Source organism: Cottoperca gobio, chromosome 23, assembly GCF_900634415.1.
Source record: "Cottoperca gobio chromosome 23, fCotGob3.1, whole genome shotgun sequence".
Lineage (NCBI taxonomy): Eukaryota > Metazoa > Chordata > Actinopteri > Perciformes > Bovichtidae > Cottoperca > Cottoperca gobio.
Genome location: NC_041377.1, coordinates 11,108,163 through 11,131,782, shown reverse-complemented (window position 1 = coordinate 11,131,782; position 23,620 = coordinate 11,108,163). Strand labels below are relative to the sequence as shown.

Below are 23,620 nucleotides of genomic sequence, written 5' to 3'. Positions count from 1 at the left end.
TAAAATCCAAAGCTGTTGGCTATAAATGAAAAGCGCGACAGTAACTAAGGGGAGTAACTCATGACCTCAGTATTTCTACATGTCTGTCGACAGCCCTGAACGTCTAATTGCCTAGGCCTATAGTTATGGACAATGCTTCCATTAGCCATTTCCATCAGCCAGAGGCTTTTATAGCTGCTCTATGGCTGGTGTGTTTGTCTCTCATGCTCTCTGGAAGGCCCTGCCCTGCTCAAAAAGCCTTATTTGGCTGCAGTAAAAACAGTGTGCCTTATGTTTTGTGAATTAGCAGACAATGTGGCCCCACAGACAGAAATAGCTGCCTCCTTTCAGCGTGGGCGTACCTCTTGACGCAGCTTTGTAGTGTTCTTTGCAGAACAACAGAGAGGTTCACTGGGAGGGTAAAGCTGACATGGGATCTGCATAAAAGACGTATCATCATGAAGACAAAGAGCTGTTGCCGCCGCTCCTTGGAGCTGATTTGAGTGTGAATCCAATTACAGGAGTGTTGTTTCAGAACTATGTGCTCACTAGACATTGATCGGTGTTCTGATCCACATCAAATTTGTTAGACATACCAACAAAAGACCCCTCATGTTGTCAAAGATGGTTTTTGATTTTGACATACAGAGAGAGACAGACAGACAGACAGACAGACAGACAGACAGACATAATTCTCTAATGCACCTGTGAAAGGCTTTTTAACAACACTTCCATCAGCCAGCCGTCCTCATCCATCTGCAGAACGTCTCTGTGTTCTGAGGGTTTCTGAGTGGGTGAAATTCTTTATTTATTCTTTGGTTGAGAAAGAATGCAGATCAAAATGTGTACAGAGATGAGTCCAGGTGTGTTCAGTGTAGTTCATGGGCACGGAAAGACCTCTACACAAGAATAAAATGAAGGAAGAAAGCAGTCTTAGAAAATGTCTCTTTCCCCACATTAACTTTTTTTATTTTCATAGTGTAGGTGCAGCAGTAGCCACACTTATACACAGCAGCAGGGTTGGTTACCTCTAGTAAAATCATACTTGGAGGAAAGAATACAATTCATTGTCAACTGTAATGTATGTGGGATTTATAAGCACAGATATGCAGCAGGGTGTTTCCCCATAAAGTGAGCTGTGTTATAGAAATAAAAACAAACTGCCCCGGAGAGAAAATCGTTTCATATTGAAGTTGTTTTGATGCTCTTCAGTAATCTTTACTACACACATGCACTCTATGAACTTGGCTTTATTTGTGTACACAGTATAATAATCATTAACATCCATGATGAGTGCTTCACTAAGACAAGCAAATGTATCATGCTAAGAGAGAGTGTGTGTGTGTGTGTGTCACCATGCTGGGTTCTGACAGCTGCTCGAGGGGAGAGCTATGGACAGAATGGCTTTCTGTCCTTTAGGGGGAAGCATCGTTTCAACATTAAACTAATGACTGACAGCCGGGCAGCCAAATGCCCATTCTCTCCACTGCAACACACACACACACACACACACACACACACACACACACACACACACACACACACAGAGGTCACCTCAACCCACCACAGATAGTAACTTACATATATATATATATATACATATATATATATATATATAATATTATAATATATATACATATATACATATTATATACCATATATCTATATATTATACTATTATATATACACTATATATATATACCATATATATATAGTACTATATATATATATACATATATATACACATATATATAATATATAACACATATATATATATATATACACATATATATATATATATATACACATATATATATATATACACTATATATACACATAATTATATATATATATACATATAACATATATATATATACATATATATATACATACATATATATATACATACATACATACATATATATATATATATATACATACATACATACATACATACATACATACATATATATATATATATATATATATATATATATATATATATATATATATATATATATATATATACATACATACATACATACATATATACATATATATATACATACATACATACATATATATATATATATATATATATATATAGTCAAGGGTCGAGTCTTTACGACTTGGAAATAATTGAGGGTAACGGTGGGTTCTGGTACTGAGCCTGAGGAGCCTCAGTTTCTAACCTTTCTACTCTTTAAGGTCGGCGCTGTCGAGACATTTTGCGGTCAAATTAAAGATGTCAAACTTCACCAACAGTTGAACACTTTGCTTTTGCAAGCGAATGGCAACTTACATTGAATTGATTCTGGTTGGATGTTTTGCTGGTATAACAACTTAGTGACAGCTGAAGTGTGCAGACACACGGCCAATAGGAAAAGGACTTAAAGGATAAGTTATTCAACTACACACACACACACACACACACACGCACACACACACACACACACACCCTAACAAGGACAAGGAGACTGTCAAACTGTGGCACCATTTAGTCGTGGTGTACAAATGGTGAAAGGTGCCACGTCTGCCGATGTTTCCTTTGGGTTGACTAAAAATACACTGAATCCATCAAGCGGAGCAGCGGGCGAGACAGAAGCCTCACGATGACTCCGAGGTGTCATTGATGGAGCGTCGCTTCAAACGGCCTTTAACTGTATGAAACTCTGTGACGCTCCCTCTCTCGCTCGGACTTGAAATAGCGTTTATGAACAAAAAGGAAATGCGAGAGCTTCTGTGTGTTACAGAGAGAATATATTCACATTCACAAGTCAGCACAGATCAGTGGACGGGGCTGTCTTTGAGTTCAGGAACAATGTGCGTTTGAGTTTTTGACAGATCCTCTGCAGGAAACCTGTGAAGCATGAAACATTACTTTTCTTGAACATGAGACAGGATTGATTGATTTGAAGAGTAACTATATGATTTTTTTTATTCTTTAACAGAGTTATTAGGTTTGGAATGAAAGCCATAAATGATTAAATTGAACCTTTAGTATGCTTTATTTATTTAAATCTGCTGAAAAAATACTTTTATATGGAAATGGATGCAATAGTTTAACATTTTAGTGACAAAATATATCTAAACACTCTCACAGTGCTGAATCACAGCATTTACTACACACAAATTAAGATATTAATATAGAAGATATTTACTCTGAATCCTCAGTTTTCACCCTTAATATTAACACCTTGTGTTTTAAATTGATTCCATGAATTTCTACATTCCCACTTCCAATTACTAATACTAGCTAAGCAATACATTTAATTATTAACTCTTTGCTTTGCCTGTGTATAGACTGTTCCTACAGAAGCACATCTCCTGCCTGCACAGAAATCCTGCTGTGCATCACGTTATCTTCAGGGCTCACAGACGGACGGACATCTTCACAGCTTGAATCTTCTTCAACACAAAGGGAACCAGTCAGAAACGACCTGACAGAGCTGAAATTATGGTATTTAGGCTTCATTGTGCTGGATGTACAACTTGTAAAAGGAAACTATTTTAACTGCATTTTAACATTTAGTATTTGAGTTGTCCCTTCCAACCTCTAAAGTGAAGAAACACGGAAGATGCAATATCTAATAGTTATATTTATTTCCACAAAATAAATACATTCTATGATTTTTTTTTAGCTGGGTCACTTAGCAAAACAATTATCCTTAACATGTTGTTGCCTGAACTGATTGAGGTCACAGGCGCACGACAGAATGCAAACTTTCACCTCCTTTCATTCACCTCCTTATTGATTCTTCTGCCGTTCAATCACCATAGAAATGAAGTTAGTTTGGGACTGAGCCACATGTCTTATTCCTACAAAGAGCTGAAATATCCTTGAGCAGCTATCCCTGACCTTTGACCTCCCCGTGAAAGAGGGGAAATACTCCCTCGGCTGACACAAGGTCTCACAGTGACCTCTTGTGGCCGCGTGGAGGCACTGCAGCTTAGAGCCAGAACAACAGTTTGTCCCAGTCTGAACAAAAGAGACACAAGAGTAAAATACCTTAAATTCATTTACTTAAATTAAAAAAAATGTACATCACATTATCCTTTACAATAGACATGTCTTTTAAAAACTCACTGGTTTTTCTTTTATTCACTGTACATTTCTAATAATTTGTATACAAATTCCTCTTAGACAAAAAGAAAGGGAGAAAGAAAAAGAGGAAGTCACAGATGACACATTAATTACTGGTGGTAATGACTGCAGTGTTTCTCCACTCACACTCGGGTTTTAATTAGCAATTCACTGACTGTACCACGTTTATGAGGACTGACTGTCCATAAAACAGGACCGGATCTTTTAGTTAATTCACTTAACTTTTTAAATTCTATAAAACAAACACGTCAGATTAAGGCTTTTTTCAGCCTTGAGACGATCCGTCTCTGGTACAGTTAGCGCTGTGTGGAACACTTTGATGCTGGAAATGCATTTGGAAAACCCTTAATCAACACTTACACAGTTAGAGGAACTTTATATTTAATACAACAGCGAGGACAGCAGCTTCAACGCAGGAGAACACTGAGAGGACAACACCACTGTTTTTGACTCGGGTTAAACACAGCAGCTAACCCTCAAACCGTTCTGGATTATTTACCAGTAGCTAGTACACAGTATGGCAGTCGTTATGCGCAGTTTACCATTCATAAAAGCTCATTTAGACATTTTGGGAAACATTTTTATAAGCTTCCTAATGTTAAGTTTCATATAGGGACTAATCTTTGACACAGAAGCTTCTAACTAATGAAAGTGAATCAGTAGCTTTAGGCAGTGGACAGTTCAAAGCTCACTATGGAAACAATCATGTGGCTGCTGAGCTGTTAGTCATAGAAACTGCTTGTATAGACCACATCTTGTAATAAACTTAACGAACTGAAGACAGGCTGAAACAGTGCTGCACGTCAGTGTTGTAATAATGCAAATAACTCCATATCTGGCCTTGGAACAGAGCCTCAACAGTATACATCGTGTGACTCAATCCATGTCTAGGAGAGTAAAGTCAAATGTATGAAACTTAAAAAGGTGTGTTCGGACCGCACAGCGCGATCGTATACAAAGTCAATGTAAAGAAAGCGAGTAGATGTGTAAATGTGTGTGACGGTCAGGCTCAGTGTTGCCAACTCTTCAGTAAGGAAAGCAGCTATTGGCTGTCCTAAAAGTCGCTAAATGACGTCATTGCCTAATTGGCAATTTGCATGTAATTGTAATGGACGCTGTAGGAGGGGAATAACGTCGTGGGAGAGACAAAAAGTGAGTAACCGGGAAACGGAGGACAAACAAACAGAGCTGAAGAGCCGTAGAACTACACGGTACATTCTGAAAATATGCGTCTGTTACTTTATTCCAGCTATTGGTTGGACTTTACTGTGAACCAAGTTAGCGCTAACGTTAGCTGCAGTTAGATCGCGAGTAAAGAAATACTCCGGTGGCCGTATTCTCTCGAGTAATGAGATGTAATAATCTGCTTCACATTTGGGTCGAACACATTATTGTTTCTTACTGAAGATTTATTGTTTTTAGTGGCCTTTAATGAACTCTGTTTCCTACGGACCATCGTTGGTTTAACAATGCGTGTAGTTTTGTCATGTATGCTCCCAAAGTAATGATTTAAATATAAAAGGTTTCAACTTCTAACAGCACGTGTTGTAGTCGAGACTTCTGATGTATGTGTGGAAGTGCATTTAAACAAGATGCAATACCTTAATCATCTTAGATAAAAGGGATGGAACTACAAAGTGACTACAAATCTTTAAACTGAACTACCAGAGAAGAGTCGAATCAGCAAAGTGATTCATAATGTCCACCTCAACAGCCAGCAGCATAAAGACTGGAAACAGTTAGCATGGTTCACCTCGCTAAGCTAAACTAGGCTAAGCTAAGCTAGGCTAGCTTTGTAATTGCAATTTCCCAAAGAGTCGCACTATTTCTTGGAAATCTGCTGCTTTTCTCCAAAGTGTCTTAAGGTAATATAAATTCACACATTTCATTTCATTTAAAAACACAATGTGAATCAAACTTTTATTTTATTTCTACTTTTCTCTACACTCTTCAATAGGTGCATCAAGTCACAACGGACAGACTAGAGGTCAAAAACACTGATGTTGCCGCTTCAGATCACAACGACCATCTCTGCTCGGTGTGAAGCTTTTACTTGCACGACACTGTAACCAAGTGCTGGGATGTTGGAGGACAATTTACATGCTGTACGGGGTTTAAAATAATACTCTTTTTGTCGCCATAATTTGAGTTTCCTATTGGTTAAAAGATGAGCAGAAATGGTCATGTGAGTGGTGCAGAGCCAATGAGAGCAGAGACATTAATTCAAGAACAGAAGTCCAGTCTTCATAACTCCAGAGTCAAAGGAATTCAAACTGGGTTAAGAAGAAAGAAAAACAAAATCATTTTTCTGTAAACATGAGTAGGCAGAATATGGCAGACAGAAAATGAAAGATTTGGCAAAATATATATATATTTTATACATTTAGAACGTGATACATTCTGTGCTTTATCTGAGTGCAGCCTTGCTAGGGTCTCCAGACCCCCCCAGAGAGCTGCTTTTCAGAGTCAACAGATTACAAAAGGCTTCAGGTAAAAGCTTTAAAGACTACAACGAGCCATCAAATCACACAGTGAGACAGCGTTAATTACTTTACAGAGTTCACCTGCTCTACAATCCCACATGTTCCCCGTTCATGGATCCAATTTATTCCTAAACAAAAATAGAAAATCCATGTCTGGGAAAGCAGCCTATTCGTAACAGGCCAAATCATACAAATGGATGTGAAAGAAAAATCTCCATCCTTCATTAGTTTGAACTAAGAAATAATAAAGTGGCTCTTTGAACTGGTCCGTTGCTTCTCTGGCAACTTCATATCCAGCTCAGTTCATTCTAATTGATGACGACCAGAGGACTTGTATAGACTTTGAGAGAAACCTTGACATTTTAAGTGTGAAGTGCAGATAACGGAATATAATCTAGAACACAAGTGGGATTTAGAAGAATCCAGTGAGTAAAAATGACTGGAATAAAAGTAAATAGAAAAGTCAAGGTCTCTCTTTTAACAGTGTTTTGTAAGATTAGAAACTAAAGCTTGTGCTGCTGGGCGTACAGTGGAATAGCTACTGTCTCTCGTACTAAAATCTGAAGAGAAATCATGACCTCCAGTATCTCATCTCCATTCCACACGGCGAGGGCTCCGGTGTAGTTTGGCATCATGTCTCTACATATCAAACCGTTCTGCGAGAGTAAAGGCCGGCTTTACTCTTGTGAACGGTGTCTTTAAAAAAAAAGTGACGTTGAAATATTCTGTCCAGTCTCCACCTTTATCCCCATACTTCATATACGAGCGTTTACAAAAAGCTTACATTGAGATGATCTGGAACAAGTGGAAGAGCACCCAGACGTCCATCTCTACTCACTGTGGCATTGCAGATGAGAGGAACAAAAAGCAAACAAAAAAAAAAAGGAACTAATCGCTCAAAGTGCTGGATTTACACAAACAAATCCAGAATTTAAATGTCTGCTGACAGTCTGACCAGATGCACATCTATGAGATCACCCAGAAGATTAGATTCATAATTCAAAGGCTGAAATAACACTGGAGTGTGTTAGGCGCCTTTGTGGAAATTAATCTGCCAGTGGTTATATTTTCAAGTCGAAGTACCTGGTTCTTTATGGTCAGTTTGAAGGTTTGTTCGCTGTGACGTCGACCTGGTACTAACACAATGTGCTGCGACCGCGCTGACACCAGCAGGATGTGAGATGTGCTGGTAGGCAGTCGTCAGACAGAGCGCTAGCATCGAGACTACTTGCCGACACTGCCCATGGATTCCAGCTGAATTAACGAGCATGTAAAGTCTAGTCTGCAACATAAATTCCAGTTAACGTTCTAATAAAGTGCAGGAAGAATACCGTTGATGGAAGAAAAAGAAATCTCTCTATATATGTACAGATTGTGCCTTGAAAAGAGAAGCTGAGACATGGGAGGAGATGTTCTCTGCGGTCTAGTTTTAAATGGCAGTCAGTGTTTGAACCATCTAACGGTGGTTGTGCTCTCGTCTTGGACGCAATCAGCAGCTCCAGGATCGCCAGTGACTCATCCCAAAGGCTGTTTTGTTACAAAGAGACATTTTTCAAAAGAAAGGCATTTTGAAAAAAATGTCACTAGACGTTTCACATACGCACACTTGAAAAACACCAAAGCGGATGCTGAACGCAGCGTACATTTTCTGTTAGGTCGACAAAGAAGACTAAAACATACCGTCGCTGCTGAAATGTGTCTAGAAAGAAGAGGAAAAAAAAATAAAAATAAAAAAATTAGACAGCAGCAAATGTAAACTAACAGAAAGGCTCCGTGTCAGTCAAACGGTGATCTGACAATTTCACAGCTAATACACATTTATAAAAAACTGACCACTCACACACACTCATTTTGTTGGGCTAGGCCACTAGGCACCGATCAGCCACTTCAATGTCTAAACATCTCAACATCAACGCTTGTTTACGCACTGATTCATAAAGCTAAAATGTTCATATTTGTTCCTACAGATGTCTGGCAGTTAAAAGGACCTCTTGTTTATCTTCTACTTGTTTTATGATATTCATTCGACAGCCAGGGTTGAGCACTACTTGAAATCTTCCTACCACAATAGAGGTCACTCCATTGACTTACTAATAAAGAGCAACATAGAGCCACTTGACGCAATTTAAGACGATCATGTCTGCCCACACACCCACTCACACATGCAAACACAGAAACAAGTCAGTCAGGAAACCATTCAGCCAGTCAGTGAGGAGGGAGAGGAGAACCAGCCTCCTCGCCAGCCTTCTGCTGATTGATAAACCACACTGTCCTCGCTCCTCCTCTCCACTGGTTTCGGATTTTGTTCATTATCCAACACCCACACAAGTGTGTGATGTAACTAAATCCTTACTACACAGACACACTTACATGTCCTCTCCAACGTGACCTAAATAGGAAGTCCACCAGTTTAGGCCGATGAGGAAGCTGATGCCCATCACAAGAGGAGGAAGAGAGCAGAGGAGTGTGGTGGGTTTTTTAAAAGTATGTTCCAGTCCAGTTGAATCTCAGGAGGCTCTCTGGCCCAGACTTCAGCGCCACTATGGAGCTCTGTTGCTGGGATACAGGCTGTCTAGAGCTCTGCGCTGGCCGGTGGTTTGGTGGTGGTCATGATCTTCATGTACTGGGTAAAGATGGCCTCGAAAGCCTCGTCTCTGTGGATCATGGCACCAAACACCAATGGCTGGAGGGAACACAAGTGCTTGTTATTAATATCCACAACTTACACATTATTAAGTTGTTATGCAATGAAGCAAAAAGTAACTAAGAACTCTGAGTAACACACCATAAAATGTTTATTATCAAAAGTCACATGATCAATGGTGAGGAATTATGTCACAAAGAAGGAATTAAGCATAACACAAGAGCAGTGAGTAATCAACACACACCAAGAAGATGGTCAAACTAAAACATTCTCATGCTCCATTTGTGGCTTTTAATACGCAACATTGCCTCGCAATATATATATACATTTATATTAATATCTATATATATCTCTATCTCTATCTCTATCTCTATCTCTATATATATATATATATATATATATATATATATATATATATATATATATATATATATATATATATATATATCTATATATCTATATCTATATATATATATATATACACATATATACATACACACACACACACACACACTATCCATACTGTACCTTCTGAGTGGAAGGAGTAGCTATAGAGATGCCCATCCCACTTCCTGGTAGAACTGACAGCACTTTGTACTAGAGGAGTTCAGAAAAACAAGAGGGTTATTATTAATTAATTTCACATAATCATACAATGAATAAAACCTTCCTACATCATGAACAATAATGTGTGTTCCTGCCTCTTATTCAAACCTTTTGTATGTCAGTGATGTCCACCAGCTTGATAACTTTGTTCTTCTTGGAGGAGCTGGATCTGGAGCTGGAGCTCTCAAAGCACAAGTAACTGACGGCGAGGAAGAGAGAGAAAAGCTTGTTGAATGAAAAAAAACTAACTGAATGGACTTCCTGTCAGTTACAAAGAGGGGAGGAGATTTAAAGATCAGAGATATTCTCAGGAGGACGGCTGTCCTACTTGATCCACTGTTGACTGACTGACAGAGACAGAGACTTGTTGTAGTTCAGTTAAGAACCTTTTCAGGAACTTAACACCACAAACCCACTTGCCTAAAGTGTTATCTGATCCTCCTCTAAGAGGAACTGATGAGATATGATATGAAAGAAGCTTTCCTGAGAGAAGAAGTCCTCACTTACTTCTCTGTGACAAAGAGCACTCCGTTCCTGATGTAGTCTGTGGGCATCTTCCTGTCTCTGTTTATTAGGCAACACCTCCAGCCGTTCTCACACACTAAAAACAAACAGGACAAAGAACAATAACTGATCTCAACTGCCTTAATTAAACCGTCGTGAGAAAATCAACCTGAAGTAGAGTGTTACTTGTATTATTTTGTTGTATTATTTTGTGCTGCAGTATGTCCCCTCACCCGTCAGAGGGCGCTCTAACTCCGGCAGGTTGAAGATCTCATGAAAGGCTCCTTTTTTGGTGCTGTGGGAGCGACCAGCCTCCTCCTCCCTGCTCACCCCACATGGGATGGTGGCGAGGCTGCTCCGAGAAACCACCGGCTGAACCTGGGGAGAGAGACAGAGGATGAGGAAGATGAGGAGGAGAAAGAGATGGAAAAATAACCAGACAGGATGATGGGAAGAAGTAAAAGAAAGCACACCATGAAGGAGACAAACAGGGCGCGTGGGAGAGGAGGAGGAGTGAATGTGATGATAAGGGAAAAGGAGGAAGGACAGGGATAAATATTTTAAATCAAGTACTTCCACACAGTATACATGTTCGCAGAGTTATTTAAAAAAAAAAGTGGCCAAAATAAAAACAGCCCAACTTTCAGTATTGCATTATGTGCTTCTCTGCATGTGCACTTCTTTGCAGCAGGCTCAGTTGTGACGTGCAAAGCAGAGAGTGGGCCATCATTCACTCAGCATACAGAGCAACAGTTTACAGACAAATATCTGTTAGTATGTGGAGGAAATACATAATATTATATATATATTTATAGAAATATAAATAAATATATATATATATTGACTGAAGATGTCCCATGATTTACATGTTTAGGTCAGAGGGACGCTTTTTATTCAGTCCTCTAAATAGAAGTGTTTCAGTAGTAAAACCGTGTTGAAGCCACCGACATTTAAAGAACAACTTCCAACAAAGCAGTTTTAGGTTTGGTCACTACGTGTGATGAGGGAGGTTACAGTGGTCAAGGTGCTACTCTATGTGCACTATTCAGTAAACACACTGCTACTTCTCACAGAGCATCTATGACAATGGATCAAAAAATGTCAACAATTGTTATTTAATAAGTTTGCAAATGGATGAAATAATTAAAAAAAATATGATAAAAAAAAAAAAGACATAACAGACTAAAAGTTATTATGACATTTTGATCCATTATGTCCACAAACACTGACGGCCAGTCCCGAGGTGTGTCGCACATCTCTCACACACACACACACACACACACACACACACACACACACACACACACACACACACACACACACACACACACACACACACACACACACACTTTGAGGTGAGCTTGCAGCACACCCGGGCGCAGCAGAGGAGCCAAAGGGAGGCACACTAGAGTCCCTACCTTCTCAATGCCAGAGAGCTGAGAGGGAGAAACGACAGAGTACACCTGTGACTGATGCCACAGCAGAGGCTCACACACTCAATCCTACATATGAGAGACGCATACACGTGAGCGGCTGAGGTGTAATGCATTATTAACGGTAGGAGTGATGGTATTTTGATACTTTATTGATGTCTTTGCCCCACCACAGGGGGGCAGTGCTGGGGGGTAGACTGACACTTCAGCAGGTGGATTCTTGCCAACATGAAACATTTACCTCGACCTACAGTTGTCTGTAGAACATCTATATTTAGAGCTGGTTACAGGATTCCTACAGCTTAATGCAAGTGAAACCTTTTTTAAATGCTCCTTTAAATGAAATTCATGACCAACTTTACAATAACTAAAATAAAAAATAAAAATGTCATCAATTACTTGCAGTTGGGGACAATTTTGATTGTAATATACAATATTTCCACCATTGCTAGCAGTGCGTCTGCAAACAGCGAATAAAATATGATTGTTGTTGATTCTGTATCAATGCCAGAGGCATTTGGTAAATTATTAAAAATATAGAATACGCTAGATGTAATTATCCTCATGCATTTTCAACATATTTTGTCTTCAGACTACGTTGTGTTGAATTGTGTTTGTGTGTTTGTGTACAAGTAACTTAAGAGTTAGTTTCAGAAAGCAAAAACTTTTGAGAGGAGGCGATGTAGGAGGAGGGGCAGCAAAGAGCTGATGCAGATGTGTGTGTGTGTGTGTGTGTGTGTGTGTGTGTGTGTGTGTGTGTGTGTGTGTGTGTGTGTGTGTGTGTGTTTCTGCCCCCTTACCCGCCGCGACACAGTGGCGTTGGTCCTCTCCTTGAGCTGAGGGTCTGTGGGAAGGCTGTTCCACACGATGAACGGTGTGTCGTATTTGTCCCGCAGCTTCGGACAGCTCTTAAACAGGAAGTCTATGATGAAGAACTTGATACCGGCATACAGGCCTGGAGAGGAGGAAGAGGATTAAAACAATTGTTTTGGACATCGACACCATCTTGTCGTTGGTGGAAAAACTCACTTCCTCCTCAGATGCTCCTCAAATAATACATTTTTCAGTTGTTCAAAATTGTAATTATTTCAGTCTGGACCAAAGTGCAGCCACCGACCAACAGAGCAAAGTCCACTCTCTAATTTGTTTATGGAACATTATTGCACATCATTTACAGAATAAAGAAATGTGTTTAGGCCTCACATGAGAAGCGACAGCTGTAATTAACTTGCTGAACGAACAATTGTTCTTGCTCGAAGCATATTCCAAGGATCTATGAGCCCACAGCACTTCGGAAACACTTTGTTTACAAGAAAGAGCAGTAACTAATATTGTCAGACAGACACGCCAACAGCCTGCAGCTGCCTCTCACAGAGAGGGAGGACAGTTACACAAGCGCTGCATGAATGCATTTGTTTGTGTGCACTGTGTTGAGTGGAACTATTTGCATTACAAGGTGCCAGTACAGCATGTCAGAAGGATAAAGAAGCGCCGTCTGTGTCTCACCCATCATGAAGCCCATTAGTTTGTATGGAAGCACGCAGGAGGTGATGAAAGCCATCCACAGGCAGATGTAAAGCTTCCGGGTGCTCTCAGGCTGCACCCACATGAACAGGCTGTCAGGAAAGAAGAGAAATTAAACACAAGTCAATGAGTTTATTTAAGTCAAATCAAACGCCATTTAACTTGGTAAATTTACGATTTATTTTTAGACTCACTTCTTTATCTTCTCCAAAACATCCGCCATTTTACCAAACAGATTCTGTGAGGAGAGTTTAAGCACTGCATTAGAGGTTCATTTCCCTTTCTGTGTACTGATTTGTGAAGTAACTTGAGCTGTACCTGTGCTTTTTGTGCGACATCAAGTACCAGCTGGAACTTCTCAGATACAGTCAAGTCTTCCTTTGGAGGCTCCTGCATGGAACACAGAGAACAGAAATGTACCTCCACTGATGCAAGTGTTTTTTTCCTCCTGACACACAGAAACAGGCAGCAGTTAAACAGGAAGTGGGAAGTAGTCTTACCATGGGTTCAGAGACCTCAGGCACAATGCTCCACTGGATCCTCCAACCTCTGGAAAATAGGAAGAACAACAACCGTTCTTATGAGGTTTAGTTTGGATGAAAGTAGACCACTTCACTCCTCTTCAACCTCTGCAGCCTGTGTCTGCAACATCTGTACAACCTTCATCCCTTTAAAGGCGGCCCGGTGTCCCAGTTTGATAGTCCAAGTCCAGACAGAAGTCTGGCCCTCGTTTCATCATCAAAATGTCCCACTTTAAATGATTTTGTTGATGTTTTGAATAACTTAATTCATAGTTTCGTTTGCTCTGATATATTAGTCGACTGTAGCTATAATAATAATGATCAGAAATACAGGCATGTGTGCAGGTTTTAAAATTCTGCCCATTATCACCAACACACATTTGTTGTACTAGATTCCTGTTTGTATCTGGCTCACAGTGATTACAGGTCAGCAGTGTGCATCTGTTCACCAATAGCACAGCTGTGGCCTCAGTAGTTAAGTTTAATAAGGTTTTGTTACACAGAACACAGTAAACCTTCCCACAACTGAACACATTTTCAAACACTGGGACAATGGCTGCTTCTCTATGTGACTATCCAGAGAAGAGAAATCTTTTTACCTGGCGATGAGGTAATTTAAGGACAAGCGCAGGATAGCCAGGAAGAGTAACATGGGAATGGCCCAGCCATGCCAAGCAGCATTCATGTAGATCTACAAGGGAAAGGAAACACAACATAAGGCTTCTCAGAGCTACATTTCACATTCATATGTATTCAATTCAATGCCTTGCAGAGCTGATTGTTTCAGCCCTGAACGCAGGTGAATTGTCTACCAACAGTTACCAAGCTGTATGTGACCGACCTCTACTCAAAAGAAGGCGTGGCTTTATGCATGAGGGAAAAGTTGATGTAAAGATGAAGACAAAGATTCCCTGTAATAACTATGGAAGACACTGACTTGAAGCATTTCCTTTTGGGTAATACAACGATGGTGTAGACACCATTAGAGACACTACAGTAGGATCATCTCTAGATACTGAGATGGCCTCTGCATGCACAGCCATAACTCATGAGTTGATGCTGATTTAGTGTAATCCCTGGGCATTAATGAAGATCTGATTAGACCTCTGCGGTCCTGGGCAGAACCGCAGTAATCCATCACTGAGCAGCAGAAACTACTTCACCATGCATTTCATCTCACTGCCATGTACATGTCATGTAATGGGTTCATCAGTCAATTTATAGATCTCACTTTTGCTTCTGTTAGACCTCCGATTACAGCACAAAGTTCAACATAATAGAGTAATGTGTTAATGCACACTCACAATGAAGGCAATAGCTGAGGTGTAGACGGAGTGCCAATTAGATAAGGCGGAGAGGTTCCTTAAGAAGTTGGTGACAGGTCTGGCTCCTCGCTCTAAATAAAAGAGTAGAGGGATGGTGTGTTTCAGGGCAAATACATAGTGTTGCTGTGCCTGCTTTGTACATGTTGGGGCTATCAATACTGATTTCAAGGTTCTACAATGTGCAGAGAGTATTTGTTATTTGTACAGAAACCAGATACTGGAACTCACACAATGTCCATAGTCCTGAATGGTCAAAGTTTAAGCATTTTGCTGCCTTAACATATGAATGTTGTTCTGACAGCAATGATAGTATTTTATCGGTGCTTCTTGAAAATGTTCTATTTGTTTGTGTGTGTTTTGGTTACTCACTGAGTCGCCTCATATTTTCTGTTAACCTGAATGGAAAACACAAAGAGTGAAGGTCAGAACAGTCAGATGCTGTAAACACATGCGCACACAGAGAAAACGCTGCTTTAAATGTGCGTGGTCACATGTTGGCCTTCAGCCTGGGATGACTCACTTGTCTTTACAAAGCAGGACAGAAAGAGGGAACAGTGAGAAATGAATTTAAAAAGTGCAGAAGTTAACAGTTCAGAGAGCCGTGAGTCTGTTGCAGTGCATTGGTTTCACAAGTCAAAGGTACATTTTGCTTATTATCCCAAAAAAAGTGTTATATATATATATATATATATATATATATATATATCTCTTAATGAATGGGACACAAGCTGCTGTCTCGCTGTCTGACTAACCCATCTCCTTGAACAGACGCAGAATCAATTCCTGAGGACAGACACTCTCACTCACCTTTTAGCACTTAGTGGTTCCTCAGCCTCCACGGTGCTTTCCTCTGGCTGGAAGCGGAAGTCTTCGATGTAAACCCCGAAGCGCTCGTACACCCACTTCTGCAGTCGTGAACTCCAGACCTCTTTCTGCTGTTTATCTGTTGAAGAGAACACAATGTACCTTAGATTATGCTTCAGACTGCATTCCTTTTGTACAACTTTTGATTTCCTTCAACAACAATAATCTGTTGTTGACATTAAAGCATCAGAGATGCACTGCTCTATTAGTCGCACGTCCAAACGGTCTGGTCGTCAGCTGATCGGCTCTGACCTGCGACCGGCTGATCAGTCTCATATAAACAGATTTTTTTGTCACAGACGGCAACGACACAACTTGCACGACGCACAAACAGCGGCAGCTGTGGTACACAGCACAAACACGTTATGTCATCAGTGTGGAACTTCTTCAGCGTTAGTGAAGAAGAAGAAGAAGACATAAAGCTTGTCATTTGTAACACCTGCCAAGTCCAAAATAAGCTGTGGAGCTTTAAGAACATTTGGAACAACCATGTTGTTGACAAAGTTGAAAATACTGCAATCCATTTTCAGTTAGATTTTATTTTTCCTGTCAATTATAATATTTAGAAAGAAAGAAAATTGGAATCGGCAGGTCAGACTTTGAAAATTGGAATCCGTGCATCTCAAAAGAATATGGCTATGAGGTGATATGTAATTTATGAACAACATTTTTAGCTTAGAAACTGTAACTAGGTGCAGCAGGCCTGTCAGGCATTGAATTTCCCCTTTTGGTGAAAACCTGCACATGGGGCTGTTTTAGTAATTCCGAGAAGTAGTAAGAGAGATGCTCCGTTTCTTAACAGTGGATTACTAATGCTAAAGTGCCCCTGAGCAACGCACACTACCCTCAGCTGCTCTGGTGTAACTGCTAATTATACATGTATTGACTGTTTGTACTGTGCTGCTACTCTGGGCGACTGATTGACTTTGTGAATGTGAAGCTGCAAGAAGCAGCCTGTGCACTCTCTGTCACGAGAGGATAAACACACACCGTTTAGAAAAAGATCATGTAATTACGGCAAAATTAAAGTTCTAGCAGGGTTGATTATTTTGTTCTGCTGCACATTTATTATGAACATACATATTATTGTGCTGCTGATGACATTCAGTTTGAAGCCATTTTATTGTAGTTTACAGCAACCACAGTCCCTGCAGCCCAAATTACTCTGTTCATCATCTCTCATTTACCACAGTGTATACTCGCTTTCTCTCTGTTCTTTTATCCACAACCACAAGCCTAAACACACACACACTCTTAACCCATCCTGAAAAAACACTGACACACACCGCCGACACTCGTTAGAGCACAGGCCTGCCTGCCCTAGAATAAGTGATCTACAATCATAACCCATTTTCCAAAATTAGCCACTCTGTCCATCCCTCCATTTCTCTGTCTATAACACACACACACACACACACACACACACACACACACACACACACACACACACACACACACACACACACACACACACACACACACACACACACACACACACACACACACACACACACAATCTAAGTACTTCTGCATTAATGAGCTCTTTCTACTCTCACTGACGTATTTTAAAAACACACACACCCTTATGGCACCGACACGGGCAGAGCAGAAGTAATGACATCCTTTAGCCTCCCAAGTAGAATAGGTTTTGATTAATGCAGTTTGTTGACACTTGCTTGCTCCCAATACAACTAATTGCACACTAGGAATCAACACACACAGCTGTATGCCCTACAATAACCCACAAACACTTCTGACACACTGTCAACACTCAGGCTGTTATGTTCCTGTCGAGCACTCCTGCACACACACACACACACACACACACACACACTTAGAAGACGTCAAAGTCTTGAGTCCCAACTTATCTTATCCTGTCAGTCCCCCTGGACTCCCACTTCCCCACACTCCCCCTCTTCCTTTAGGGTCTTACCTGTTCCATTGTTTGAGGGAGACTGCTGTTTCCGGGGAGGCTGAGGCGGAGAGTCCTCCAGCCTGACAGGAAGAGAGAAGGGGAAAGATTTGTCAAGTGTTACTCTCACTTCTCTATTGTCAGAGCAGGAGCCCCACAGCAGGCATGTCTCAGGCAGTGTATGTGGGGAGTTGCTGCATTGAATGAATCGACTACTGTCGGAAGAGTTAGATCGACACATATGGAGATAGAGACAGAGTGAGGAGAAACATTTCAGTCTCAACGTGCCTCTGTAATGTCAATACTCTCACTGATACAATCTCATAGTAGGTGCCAACAAAAACAGAAAATGTTTTGAGCAAAGAGTGAAAAAAAGAGCCGACACTGAGACTAACAAAGCATCGTCTTGTAACCTCACACATTAGATTTAAACAGTTGTACTGCTTTAGAAAAACTAAAGAAAAGGTAAGCGTGTTGCTCTTTCATCTTTTACTAGTTTAATGGTAGTGACATGTCACGCTTGTGGCCACTAATGCTTGCTCGATGATTATTGAATCATCATTGAATGCTCGTCTGTAGACAGATTTCACTTGTTACACAGTAACCAAAAGTCTCTGAGTTATAGTCATCAATGCAGAAACTACTAAACACTGTTTTCTTTATATTCTTACTATCTTGGATAGGAGAGAGAACCTCCTTCCCTGCAGCTGGATACTGCTGACAAAGGATTAAGTGAAGAAAACTCCTGGGTCATGGTGCGTTAGTTTACCTCTTACAAGATCCTGAACGGTCTGACGTTTTTGAGGTCATGTCTCGGCGCTGATAATCACTTGGAGAGCACTCGTGGAATTTCCCATTGGCAGGCAGAAGCATCATCTGATCACACACGCAGAGCCGCACATGCACACCCTGGGTTTAAGGTTGCCATGAGGCTTTTCCTGACACCAGCATAGCAACTGTGTCACAGTGTGAATTTGGCGCATGACTTGTTTCAGTTTAGTTTTTTTCTCTTTCCATCTCCCTCAAAGCGCACACACATGTGTACAAACACACCTCCTTATGGAATTCCCCACCGACCAAGCTGCTGAGGTCTCTATTTTTAAAATGGAAACCTCGGGTAGCCCTGGGACTAACACACACGTGCCAATCCAACTTGACCTATGATAAACTCTGCTGTGTTGAAATATTACAAAGTGCAGTGTCACCATTTCCCTTTGTTCCCTCATTATAATTTCCTCGTCCTCATCTCCCGTCGCCCATGTGACTGTGCTCGCGGTCTTTTTGTCTTACCTGGTCTTGAGCACCTCATTCATCTTTTGCTCCAGGTCTATCCTCTTGCTTCGCTCTCTGTCCAGCTCCTGCCGCAGAGAGTCCACATTGGTCTCTTCCCGCAGCTTCCTCAGCTCCTCCTCTGGAAAACACAACACAAACCGCTGGAGATCAGTTTCACACATTTTTCTGATGAAAACCATGCAACCCGAAGAGCTCCACACACACATTCAGGGTCATGAAGAAGACATCTGATGGGAATGAAAGGAGGTAATTCAAAGCATTTCTAATACACTACGCACAGACAATCTCATGTATAAAACAATATTATTGAAACATGGAAACACTGTTGTTTTTAAGTGGAGTTGATGCCTCTACTCATGTGCGTCTCTCTCGTTTCAAGTCTCCCTCCATTTATCTCCTTCACCTTCACGTCCACCCCACTCTTCCTCCTTGTCAATCAACTCCGAGCATTAAGTGGTTTCAGGTATCAGGGCTTTCTAAGCCTGGGGTGCAACATCAGCTGTGTTTCCTCTCAGTTTATTGTCCCCGACTAAAGGGACACATGAATATTGGAGGAGACGAGGCAATAAAGGTGTGTACACTTGCAGAGGCACAAATGAATGAATACCTGCATGCATTCATGTACCCACAGAATGAGGCACAAACAAATAACAAGCTAAATCAAACATGAATTCCTTCTCCAAACACACAAAATGACATCCACATGTATAGAACAACTGGAGCTTTTAGATTCCTAAAACACTGAACTCTGTGAAGCTGCATCACTCTGCTCAGGCCCCACTTACTGAGGAATTATGGGAAACTGTGTTGCATGACAACACTGTTTGGTATTGATAACCGAAGTATAAGCGGTGTCACTGAACACTTCAATATCAGTCCAACCTGAAACACAAGAAACAGAACCTGAACCAGTCGTACGCTCATTCAGCGTTATGCACCCCCTTCAAAAGGAACATGTATTTCAGCTGGTCGCCTCTTCTTCACACAGAAAGTAGGGGATTCATATTACAAGAATTTAGCTGGCAGTTTCTCCTTCTCATCACCTAATCTCATATCTCACTCCTCCTTTATCTCTGCCCATTAACGCTTATAAAACATTCATTGCCAGCACCTCCTGCGGCTAAAGCAACGGGAGCGACAGTGTGTGCTGTTACTGAGAGAACATATACTGGATCAACAGATCCCATATGCAGTAATCCACTTGCTTATAATCTTCTTATGCATTTGTGATTTAGTGAGAGCAGTAAGGCACATTTTGGAAACTTTTTGCATTGGAGATTTGATGAGGAAAGCCATAAACATACAGTTTGAGTCTCTCTTACGTCATCTATGTAATATGACTCTTCTGACTCCCTATCTGCTAGCATAAGAATGTGTTTATGATACAGTATTTATGTAAACAAGACAGAGAGAGAAAGTGTGTAAGAGTAAGCGAGAGGTAGTCCAAAGGTTGCTAAGCAGCTTAGCACTGCTTAGATTGCCCTGTGCCTGGATATCCACAGCAAACTGTAAACCTATTACACAAATGACCAACAGCAGCAGCAACAATGCATCATGGGTGGTGTAGGCAGAACTAGATCAGTGTTTTACACTGTCCTGAACATTACGCTCAACAGAAATAGCAGTGGCTCTTGACAGATAAAGAGAGTTGGGTCAATCAAAGCTTCTTTTGCAAAAAACAGCTGCTTCTGCAGATGAAAGTGGCAAAACTGAACTAAAACAGTAAAGTTTGGGTCCTCAAACCACAATGAGCTAAAAGACGCTAAAACCAGTGGTGAAGCTGAAGCTAACTGCAGAGTTTGGCGATATTTCACTGTGGGTCCATCATTACGAGCAACACGTTTCATATTACACGCCATCATTTTGTTCACTGTTAATATAATAATATTGATTGGTGAAGCTTTACGTTACTTCAGTCTTTGGTTGACAGACACACAGCAGTTTCAAATGCTAATAATGCTCATTTAAGTCACAATGGTCCATTTTAAATGTTGCAATAGATAATTGCTTGCAATGTAAGAACAATAGCTTAAAGTCAGATGCTGTTGGTTTACACAGCACAATGTCATTTCAGTGTGAATGTGGTTTCAATGAAAGCAGCATTCGTTTATATTGTAGTCCAGTTTTGTGATTTACAGTAATGTAACTATTTAAAATCAACAAAACAAAAAATATTCAAAGAGTTTCTCTCAAAGCAAATACGAGATGTACTGAACTAAGCTGCCACTCATTGCCGTTGTCTATACTGTAAAGATCCTGTTCACCTTTACCCTCTTTAACTTCAAGTCACTCCCTTCCTCACCCCCGCCATCCCCAATTTCCTGCCCCCGTGCTGTATGTTAGTCCTTCCGTTCACCTTCTGCAATAAGTACACGCATCTCTACAACTCCTTTACCCTTTCCTCTCCATCGTTTCCTTCCTAACACCAGAAGCAGAGATGCCTCATTGCAAGAGTCCATTCCACTGTGTTAGATGTGTGACACAGCACAGCATGACACAATATGCTACGTGTGACACAGACAGAGTACAATCTTTGTCCTGTTCCAGAGGCCCTCTGCCTCAGATAGCATATTAATATTAGTGTCAACACGCCCGTTCTGCTTCTAAAATTGGATTTCCGTCATCTATATATAAATCTTCATCCTGGGTTACCAAACCACATGGTCTCTTTGGCCATTATTAAGATAGTAACTAGGCCATTTATCAGTAACGTAGACACGGGATTAGCTAAATGCCATGCCAGGAGATGTCACTTTTAATAGCGCTGACCTTCTCTCCCATGTAGGCTTTCCATGAAACTGTCATCTTTGAGAAGAAAATGCAAAAAATAAAAATAAAAACACACATTTGATAAGAGTTGTGCAGATTATTATCTGATAACAAAAAGGTTGGAAAGCAGCAGAACTTTCAAGTGATGTTAAGGACAGTTAATTGTGTTAATGAGGAGGCGACTCCAAGCCCAGGGGAGCTGATGGGGTCTGGTTTAGTTTGGCTAATACAATACATTCAGTGCAGTTAATGTTAAAGACCGAAGATGGTGAACTTGTAGTGAAGACACTCGGCTGAGGTTTAAGTTGAGTAAAATATACTGAAAGGTGAGTTTTTAAGATATCATTTTAAAATTACCGTGGGATGAAGGCAAGTTTGTCTAAATAAATGTAGACAAAATGGAATTAACAAAACTTACTGAGCCTGCGCTCGACTATCTTACAAAAGGTTAAGTGAGATGTTTGGGAAACTTTCTACTAAGTACATTTTGTGCAACATTGATGACACTTGTTTGTTACTGGAACCAAAAAACTAAATCAAAAGTTTGGGAAAGAGCTTTGCATGCAGTAACCACCAAGACTGAGTGTCATGAGAGACGTCTTAATAACCCCTACATGGCACAACAATTTTCAAAATTGACACGATGACACGGAATAAAATTAAGAAGCTAACTTGTAGAATTAACATTGTATGTTTCTTGAAACCAGCATGTGGACACAGACACACTCTGCACTGGTTCCAACATGCAGCTCTTATGGTCGTGATTCACCACTGTGGTGTGAGTTGCTTTTTTTTTCATTAGACAGAGATGAGTTTGGGTAAACAACTATCTGAGGCTGACTTGGTTAAACGTACGAGGTTGGTCATATTTGTGTTGACAAATATTCATCTCAGAAGGATAGACGTTATCTGGAAAATCGCTAAAGGTGACGAACATCTTGAGGTTTATAAGCCGACATCAATTGATGTTGACCGATTTTACAATAAAAATGAGGCTATCAAATACTTTGGTATTGATTTTGCATCTCTCTTGGGTTGATGAAATGAAAAACAAAAGTTCACAGTACCACCTCTGTATACTCTGTAGTACACAGAGCAGATTGTACAGTCATTAGTGAGAGAATCTCATTCAAGTTTAAAGTACAATTTAGGTTGAATTTGCCAATAAATTCCTGATTTTGAAGCTGACAAACTTACTGAGGTTGAGGTTACTTTTGTGGCTTTTGATCTTATCGATAGCTCCACTGTAAAGCAGCTCAAAGCTGTCAAAGGTGAAGTCCTCCAAACCCATCCGTCTCTGCAGTCGGCCGGTCCCTGGGAGACTTGTGCAGGAACGGGTCGGCAGACATGTCGCCTTGGTTCTTTCTTGAAATTGAGCCATGGCTACAGGTTCCCCTGGTCCGGTCCAGCTTGTTTAGCACCCTCTGTTAGATAATGACCTCAAACCTCTTCAGAACCCATCAAAACTGGCAATTTAGATATGCTCCATGTTTACACGTCCCACCCAGAGACAGAGCCGAGGTCAAGGACAGTTCCTCGGTGCTGATCGGTCAGCAGCAACACAGACTGTTCTGAAAGGCCTCTGCACTCTTAAGAGTGATGGTCAGCGATCGGAGCTGGTCTGAGTGCGTTGGGCTCTGTAAAAAGAGAAGGAGGGC

General features: G+C 40.7%; 1 protein-coding gene across 1 annotated transcript; it reads right to left on the bottom strand.

Moving 5' to 3' along the window:
• Window positions 1–3,985: 3,985 nt before the first annotated feature.
• On the bottom strand, window positions 3,986–23,343 carry LOC115028644 (GRAM domain-containing protein 4-like). The gene is made up of 18 exons (XM_029462533.1): window positions 23,160–23,343; window positions 19,191–19,311; window positions 17,922–17,983; window positions 15,932–16,067; window positions 15,494–15,519; window positions 15,104–15,195; window positions 14,399–14,490; window positions 13,779–13,827; window positions 13,597–13,668; window positions 13,473–13,516; window positions 13,261–13,370; window positions 12,555–12,709; window positions 11,740–11,757; window positions 10,555–10,699; window positions 10,325–10,418; window positions 9,926–10,016; window positions 9,740–9,808; window positions 3,986–9,250 (listed from the first exon to the last, which is right to left on the bottom strand). The coding sequence occupies exons 1-18, from the start codon at window positions 23,341–23,343 to the stop codon at window positions 9,140–9,142; spliced, it is 1,671 nt and encodes a 556-aa protein (XP_029318393.1). The 3' UTR covers window positions 3,986–9,139.
• Between the last annotated feature and the right edge of the window lie 277 nt (window positions 23,344–23,620).

Coding starts and splice junctions, on each gene's coding strand:
- LOC115028644 (XM_029462533.1), bottom strand. CDS start 23,343: ATGGCTCAATTTCAAGAAAGAACCAAGGCGACATGTCTGCCGACCCGT. Junction 13,371..13,472: donor GTTTTGGAGAAGATAAAGAA/GTGAGTCTAAAA, acceptor CTTTCCTGACAG/CCTGTTCATGTGGGTGCAGC. Junction 12,710..13,260: donor ACTAATGGGCTTCATGATGG/GTGAGACACAGA, acceptor CCTCCTCTCCAG/GCCTGTATGCCGGTATCAAG.